The following is an 8,954-nucleotide window of genomic DNA, read 5'->3' on the forward strand; positions in this document are numbered from 1 at the left end:
AACAAGGCCCCAGCCAACTACCGCCCCGCCGTCGCCGCCGAAACCCCCGAAGAAGCCGGTGAATTTCTCCCTGGGAAGACGAGTACAACTGGATGTCGCAGCTGAATGACAAGGTGGCGATGCGGCACATGGACGTGTACATGGAGCAGGAGGAGAAGTACACTGAGGCTGTGATCGGAGATTGCCTCCCGCCTCGCCGCCGAACTCGCCACCCCTCCCCTCCGCTGGGGTCCTTGGTAATTTCAGTGCCCCGCCTCTGTCAATTATTGTTACTGCAATTATTTTTGTTGATTTTTCTGTTATTTGAGTCATGGGTTCAATAATGAAAGCTAATTCTTCAGAAGAAAATAGCTCCTGAGTTAGGATGAAGGAAGGGCGGTTATTTTTTTGTTAATTTTTCGTGTCCTGTACTTTTATTTCTGGTCAGTGCACGTTATACTATAGGCGAGTTGAAGAAGGGAAGCAATATACAGTATATGTCGGAGATTAGCAAAGTTAAATGAAGAGTTCATTTCCAATAAATCTCCTTCATCTGGTTTTGATTTCACATCAGGAAAGAAAATCGAGCAAAAGCTGCTTGATTACAATCAAGAAGCTGAAAGATTTGGAGGTACCAATTGTCGTTGTAAACTTGGATTTTCACCTTTTACTACTTCAAATTGACTTCGTCATTTTTCTCTAAATTTACATTTTTTTTTATTTTTTTCGTAAACATGTTACGCTTATGAAGAACTATCAGAAGTTTCACCTGATCACCGATATCTTGCGTACACTATGTACGACAAGGATAATGATTACTTCAAATTATCTGTTCGAGACTTGAATTTTGGGTCCCTTTGTAGCAAGCCCCAAGCCGACCGGGTATCCAATATAGCTTGGGCTAAAGATGGGCAGGCACTACTTTACGTAGTCACGGATAATAAAAAGAGACCCTTTAGGTTGGTATGGCTAATTTTGTCCTTCACAATATCTGTATCTGATTCTATTGGACCTACAAATAAATTTGAGATTTGCTTCTTCCCAGGATCTATTGTAGCATGATTGGTTCAAATGACGAGGATGTATTGATTTTGGAGGAACCTCAAGAAAATGTTCATCTGAGTGCAAGACATACTAAAGACTTCCAGTATTTGACCGTAAACATATTTTCAACTCAATCATCGAAGGTATGCTCACAAGAATGTTTCCCCCCATTAAATACTCGATTTTTGAACTGGGAATTTCGTTAGTGACCCACTATTAGGTCTATCTAATAAATGCAGCCGATCCATTATCCGCACTGACTCTTGTCTGGCAATGTGAGCCGAACACACATTGCATTGTTGAGCATCATCAAGGATACCTCTACCTATTTACGGATGCCGCTATACAGGGTCAACCTGTTGATCACCATTACCTTTTACGTAGTCCTGTTACTTCTTCGTGTATCCCAAGGAATTGGGAGGTTAGCACACTTGTGTAATTATTAGATACCTATGCATGATCCGATACATTCTGGACATATGTAGATTTCTTAGTTGATCCATACTCTTCTTCTGCTTCTTATCTTATCTTCTGCAGAATGTTTTTGCCAATGACCAACTGTTGACCATTGAAGATATTGACTTCTGTCACTCACATTTGCTACTTATTGTAAAGGACAGACAAAAATATGGGCTGTACTCTGTTTCTTTGCCTCTAAGTAATGACAAGGTAATGCAGCCTTCTGACCATTTAGATACATACCAAATTAATTCCCGGTCCATTTCCTTCTACTTCCAATTATCGTTTTCCGTTTATGTTATGACTATACAGTGTCTGCAATGTTTTCTGAACAATGGTTTTGGCAGGTAGGAGCTCATCTTAAAGATTTCAATCTGCAGAAATTGCCTCTTCCAGATCATGTATCCCAAATATTTCCAGGACCAAATTATGACTTCAATTCTTCAACCATGCGCTTTACAATAACATCACCTGTGGTATGTAAAGATTCTTGCTTTTGTCAATTCTTCCTAGAATTAGGTGGTCTGGCGAGATTCATCATATGCTTGAATAGGGTTGTGAGTTGTGGTGAATTATGATTATTGCATACTGGATAGTTGTTTAGTTGCATAGCATCGGTTATAACATGTTTCCATTAGCAAGAAGGATATGATGCGGTGTCCAAGTATGGGACTTTTTATTTAAGACATCACTAGAATACATTTTCCTCTTATATTACAGATGCCTGACGCAGTAGTTGACTATGTATTACTGAGTGGACAATGGACTATTGTCCAACAGCAAAATCTGCTCTATGAAAGAACACGGGTTTTGTATGGATCGGCATCTTCGAGAAGCAATAGTCGGATACCCAATAACCTTTCCGAACACAGTGCTGCAGACGAAAGCACATGGAATGATCTCTCTGAATACTATGCCTGTGAAGAATATGAGGTCCCTTCGTATGATGGGGCTCTGATTTCTCTCTCACCAGACTATATTCCCGACACGGGAAAACAAATGGTGAAAATCCTGGCTTACTGCATGGGCATGGTGCTTATGGTGAAGTACTCGACAAAAGGTGGCGAAATGAGATGAAAAGCCTTCTTGATCGTGGTTGGGTGATTGCTTATGCTGATGTCAGGTTGTCGTTCATCTGTTTTTTTCTCCGTTTTTTTTTCAGTCAGACTTTTTTTTGGCTTCGAAAAAATACCCTGAACTACAAATTCTTTTGATTACTGACTCATTAATTTCCAGGGGTGGAGGTGGTGGCGGTAGAAAATGGTGCACCATGATGGAAGGAGAACGAAGAAACTTAACTCTGTGAAGGATTACATATCTTCTGCTAAGTTTCTTATCGAAAGAGAGGTTGTGCAAGAAACTAAATTGGCTGGCTGTGGATATAGTGCTGGAGGATTTTGAGTTGCTTCAGCTATCAATTATTGTCCAGATTTATTTCGAGCTGCGGTTTTGAAGGTGGGATCAATTCTGAAACACCTTTCTCGATTTCTCACTTGAATTTGCTATGTTTGATGTCTGCTTATATATAAGGCTTCAGTTTCATTCGCAAGAAATTTTAAAAGTTAATTTAATTTAGATCCCCGAGTTGAAATTATTTTTTTTGTTACATGTATAGGTTCCGTTTTTAGATCCAACACACACTTAGCATTAAACCGAAGATAAGTAAGGATATGAAGTGATGAAGATAAACATAATCAACATTTGTTTTTTTCTATTTTCTTTTTACTCTCTTCTTTGCTTTTACTTCTCTAGAGATTAAGTGTATTTACTTCTAACCCTTCTCTACCAAAGAGATATTACTTTACATAATTATTTTAATTCATTATTTTCTAAATATTAATTTTTTTTATTATATACACAAAATACAAATGTCTATTATTACAACAACTAATTAGTATAAATAATATGTATATTATTTTCGCGGCCATGAATAAATCCGGTAAACTCATGCAATAGCCAGACAAAATCAAATATTTTTTTTGTGTTAAATGTCATTTCAGTTTAAATTAGAAAGTTAACTCAAAGAATTACAAAATTCATGTTTTGAGTTTTACCAAATTCAGCTCCAAAAATGGTCAAAACTGAAATGACATTTAACACAAAAAAAATATTGGGTCCATTTGATATACACCGCTAGAATAGAAAATGTATAGGGATAAGTCCACCCCTAAAATTCTTCCTTTGAGATACCCCTGGAGATGCAAAAGTACTATTGTGCCCTTAAATGCAATTTTCGCCCAACTGCATTCAGTATTTCCGCCCCTACATTTAGCATAATGTTGAACTGCATTTAGCATTTTGGGCCAGCATTTATCATTTTTATATATTATTTTAATAAAAAAATACAAATTCTTATTTTATTATTATTTTTTTATATATATCGTATTTTGTATTTTTTTTTATTTTTTTAATTTTTTTTAATTTTTAATCTTTTTAAATTTTTTATTTTTTTTAATTTTTTTAATTTTTTAATTTTTTTAAATTTTTAAATTTTTTTAATTTTTTTAATTTTTTTAATTTTTTTAATTTTTTTTTAATTTTTTAATTTTTAATATTTTAATTTTTTTTTGATAAATTTATTGTACTAAATTGACTATATATGACTACAGTATACCACAGTCATGTATAGTTATATGTAATCATATACTGTCTTTTTACCCCAAAATTAATCTAAACCAACAACAAAATTCACAATTTAATCTTGATATTATAAATCAACTAACCCAAAAAAAATGAAAAAATACAATCACATGCATATAATCTTCAAAACATGAACACGCATTACTATACATTAAAAAACACATAACATACATATAAATATATGTTACTACACGTGACTACAGTTATATACAATTATCTATAGTTATATAAGTGGCATAAGTCTGGAGTACTGTAACATGAATCCAACTTCACAAAGGCACTTCATCGAATTTTATTCTCCGCATGTCATAAAACTATAATAAAAGCAAAACCTGCGACAAAAAAATAAGAGTAAAATAGTAAAACGTTCATGCGAGTTAGATTACATGAAAAATACAAAAAAAATATGATTTTTTTGTTGATAAATTTACTGAACTAAAATCGACTACAAATGACTATAGTATACTACAAGTCCTATATACAGTCATGTATAGTTACATGTAGTCATGACTATACATGACTACATGTGACTGACTATATATGACTAAATATAACTGTATATTCATCTGACTCAAATTAACCATTTTAGTAACCACTACTCGTTAAATTTCTATTACAGACAAACAAAGCTCTCACACATTAGGCATTTTAAAATCATCTTCAAATAAATACAAAAAAAAAATACATATGATTTATAATAAAAAAACAAATTACATGAAAAATACAAAAAAAAAAACATGATTGTTTTTGTTGATAAATTTACTGAACTAAAATCAACTACCAATGAACATATTATACTACAAATCCTACATATAGTCATTGATCCGGCTGGATTCGTGGTGGGCTGGTTTAGAAAGTTGAGTAGGCCTGAACTTGGACCGGAGCCCACGATTTGATCCGGCTGGATTCGTGGTGGGCTGGTTTAGAAAGTTGAGTAGGCCTGAACTTGGACCGGAACCCACGATTTGATCCGGCTGGATTCGTGGTGGGCTGGTTTAGAAAGTTGAGTAGGCCTGAACTTGGACCGGAGCCCACGATAAACCTACAAGAAAGAAAAGAACCGGACTTAGGCCGGAGTTAGCACTCCGACGGCCAAGTCAGTAACTTCCTGAAGAAGATATTATGCTTCTGTATGTAATTGATGTACATGATTTCGTTGTGGTTTTCCTGTATTTACGGCCCCTATTTATACTAAAAAAGGGGACGGACGTCAAATATTCTTCAATTTAATTTACCTGTCCAATCGCGGTAATTTAGGCATTCGGGCCTCAAATTACCTTCAGTGCAGTTTAATATGCCATTTCATTGGCGGCTGCATGTGCAAAAAGTAGGGGGCCGAAACGACATTCCTATGCGTCTGTCAGTGGATTGGACGTGCATTAAATGCCTCCATGTGCAGCTAGAATCATCTCCGGGCTGGTCTGGCGAGAAGCTTGGCGGGAGGGTGAGTCAGCGAGAGGCCTCTCTCTCTCGCAGGTTACTCGCGACCCGCTGCTTGGTCCCTCTCGCCTAACGAGCACACCAGTTTAATGGACCTTCTTCTCTTAGTGGGCTTAATGGTGCCCTTTGACCTTGCTTGGGCCTTTGGTCTTTACTTGATCTGGCAAACGGTAACGGGCTAGAGCCACCTTGATGAGCCTTTGCTCCTTATTGGGCCGTCTGGGTGGCCCTGGCCGGATCAACTAGTCCCCCACTCGGGGTTAGGCTCGCAATCGAAGGAGAGCTACCGCGAGTCTACCTCTCGCGAGACGCGAGATAGCCTATGTTCCCTTTATCCGCTCGTCTATCGGCATGCTCATTGCCATAGCTTCGAATAGTGTGCTCCGCTTCATATTCTTTCGGAATAAATGTACATAATAAATTCGGGTTAATTGACCGGCTAAGCTCTTTGTTGGATGCAAATTCTGCCCGCCACTTTTGTATTGTAAATAGTTAACTTTCGTCTCGTGCTTCCTAGCGGAATTTGCTCGCTGCAAATTCTGCCCGCAATGTTCGTATTGTAAATAGTTCAACTTTCGTTTCGTGCTTTCTAGCGGCATTTGATCGCTGCAAATTCTGCCCGCAACTTTCATATTGGAAATAATTCTAACTTTCGTTTCGTTCTTTCTAGCGGAATTTGCTCGATGCAAATTCTGCTCGCAACTTTCGCATTGCAAATAATTCTAACTTTCGTTTCGTTCTTTCTAGCGGGATTTGCTCGATGCAAATTCCGCTCGCAACTTTCATATTGTAAATAGTTCAACTTTCGTGCTCTCTAGCGGAGTTTGCTCGATGCAAGTTCCGCTCGCAACTTTCTCATTGCAAATAATTCTAACTTTCGTTTCGTTCTTTCTAGCGGAATTTGCTCGATGCAAATTCTGCTCGCAACTTTCGCATTGCAAATAATTCTAACTTTCGTTTCGTGCTCTCTAGCGGGATTTGCTCGATGCAAATTCCGCTCGCAACTTTCATATTGTAAATAATTCTATCTTTCATTTCGTGCTCTCTAGCGGGATTTGCTCGATGCAAATTCCGCTCGCAACTTTCATATTGTAAATAGTTCAACTTTCGTGCTCTCTAGCGGAGTTTGCTCGATGCAAGTTCCGCTCGCAACTTTCGCATTGCAAATAATTCTAACTTTCGTTTCGTTCTTTCTAGCGGAATTCGCTCGATGCAAATTCCGCTCGCAACTTTCATATTGTAAATAGTTCAACTTTCGTGCTCTCTAGCGGAGTTTGCTCGATGCAAGTTCCGCTCGCAACTTTCGCATTGCAAATAATTCTAACTTTCGTTTCGTGCTCTCTAGCGGGATTTCCTCGATGCAAATTCCGCTCGCAACTTTCATATTGTAAATAGTTCAACTTTCGTGCTCTCTAGCGGGATTTGCTCGATGCAAATTCCGCTCGCAACTTTCATATTGTAAATAATTCTAACTTTCGTTTCATGCTCTCTAGCGGGATTTTCTCGATGCAAATTCCGCTCGCAACGTTCATATTATAAATAGTTCAACTTTAGTGCTCTCTAGCGGAGTTTGCTCGATGCAAGTTCCGCTCGCAACTTTCGCATTGCAAATAATTCTAACTTTCGTTTCGTTCTTTCTAGCGGAATTCGCTCGATGCAAATTCCGCTCGCAACTTTCATATTGTAAATAGTTCAACTTTCGTGCTCTCTAGCGGAGTTTGCTCGATGCAAGTTCCGCTCGCAACTTTCGCATTGCAAATAATTCTAACTTTCGTTTCGTTCTTTCTAGCGGAATTCGCTCGATGCAAATTCCGCTCGCAACTTTCATATTGTAAATAGTTCAACTTTCGTGCTCTCTAGCGGAGTTTGCTCGATGCAAGTTCCGCTCGCAACTTTCGCATTGCAAATAATTCTAACTTTCGTTTCGTTCTTTCTAGCGGAATTTGCTCGATGCAAATTCTGCTCGCAACTTTCGCATTGCAAATAATTCTAACTTTCGTTTCGTGCTCTCTAGCGGGATTTGCTCGATGCAAATTCCGCTCGCAACTTTCATATTGTAAATAATTCTAACTTTCGTTTCATGCTCTCTAGCGGGATTTGCTCGATGCAAATTCCGCTCGCAACTTTCATATTGTAAATAGTTCAACTTTAGTGCTCTCTAGCGGAGTTTGCTCGATGCAAGTTCCGCTCGCAACTTTCGCATTGCAAATAATTCTAACTTTCGTTTCGTTCTTTCTAGCGGAATTCGCTCGATGCAAATTCCGCTCGCAACTTTCATATTGTAAATAGTTCAACTTTCGTGCTCTCTAGCGGAGTTTGCTCGATGCAAGTTCCGCTCGCAACTTTCGCATTGCTAATAATTCTAACTTTCGTTTCGTGCTCTCTAGCGGGATTTCCTCGATGCAAATTCCGCTCGCAACTTTCATATTGTAAATAGTTCAACTTTCGTGCTCTCTAGCGGGATTTGCTCGATGCAAATTCCGCTCGCAACTTTCATATTGTAAATAATTCTAACTTTCGTTTCATGCTCTCTAGCGGGATTTTCTCGATGCAAATTCCGCTCGCAACGTTCATATTATAAATAGTTCAACTTTAGTGCTCTCTAGCGGAGTTTGCTCGATGCAAGTTCCGCTCGCAACTTTCGCATTGCAAATAATTCTAACTTTCGTTTCGTTCTTTCTAGCGGAATTCGCTCGATGCAAATTCCGCTCGCAACTTTCATATTGTAAATAGTTCAACTTTCGTGCTCTCTAGCGGAGTTTGCTCGATGCAAGTTCCGCTCGCAACTTTCGCATTGCAAATAATTCTAACTTTCGTTTCGTGCTCTCTAGCGGGATTTCCTCGATGCAAATTCCGCTCGCAACTTTCATATTGTAAATAGTTCAACTTTCGTGCTCTCTAGCGGGATTTGCTCGATGCAAATTCCGCTCGCAACTTTCATATTGTAAATAATTCTAACTTTCGTTTCATGCTCTCTAGCGGGATTTGCTCGATGCAAATTCCGCTCGCACTTTTCATATTGTAAATAGTTCAACTTTCGTGCTCTCTAGCGGAGTTTGCTCGATGCAAGTTCCGCTCGCAACTTTCGCATTGCAAATAATTCTAACTTTCGTTTCGTTCATTCTAGCGGAATTTGCTCGATGCAAATTCTGCTCGCAACTTTCGCATTGCAAATAATTCAAACTTTCATTTCGTGCTCTCTAAGTTATTCTGCTCGTCAGCAAGATCCTTTTCGTAGGAGGTATTCTGCTCGTCGGAGAGATCCTGCTCGCCGGATATATTCTGCTCGTCGGCGAGGTCCTTCTCGTCGAAGGTATTATGCTCGTCGGAGAGATCCTGCTCGTCGGATATCTCCTTCTCGTTTAAGTTATTCTGCTCGTCGGCGAGATCCT

The 8,954-nt window shown here is 38.6% G+C and overlaps 1 protein-coding gene across 1 annotated transcript; it reads left to right on the forward strand.

Moving 5' to 3' along the window:
- Window positions 1-92: 92 nt before the first annotated feature.
- On the forward strand, window positions 93-3,205 carry LOC105954294 (uncharacterized). Its single transcript, XM_088827284.1, is given in 13 exon segments — window positions 93-236; window positions 330-358; window positions 456-610; window positions 731-938; window positions 1,025-1,166; window positions 1,244-1,444; window positions 1,561-1,692; window positions 1,830-1,958; window positions 2,203-2,442; window positions 2,445-2,605; window positions 2,719-2,746; window positions 2,749-2,937; window positions 3,098-3,205. Coding segments are annotated over 13 exon segments (1,788 nt in total). The 3' UTR covers window positions 3,128-3,205.
- The last annotated feature ends 5,749 nt before the right edge of the window (window positions 3,206-8,954 follow it).

Source organism: Erythranthe guttata, chromosome 12 (assembly GCF_056151865.1).
Source record: "Erythranthe guttata isolate IM_541 chromosome 12, IM_541, whole genome shotgun sequence".
In the NCBI taxonomy this organism is placed as follows: domain Eukaryota; kingdom Viridiplantae; phylum Streptophyta; class Magnoliopsida; order Lamiales; family Phrymaceae; genus Erythranthe; species Erythranthe guttata.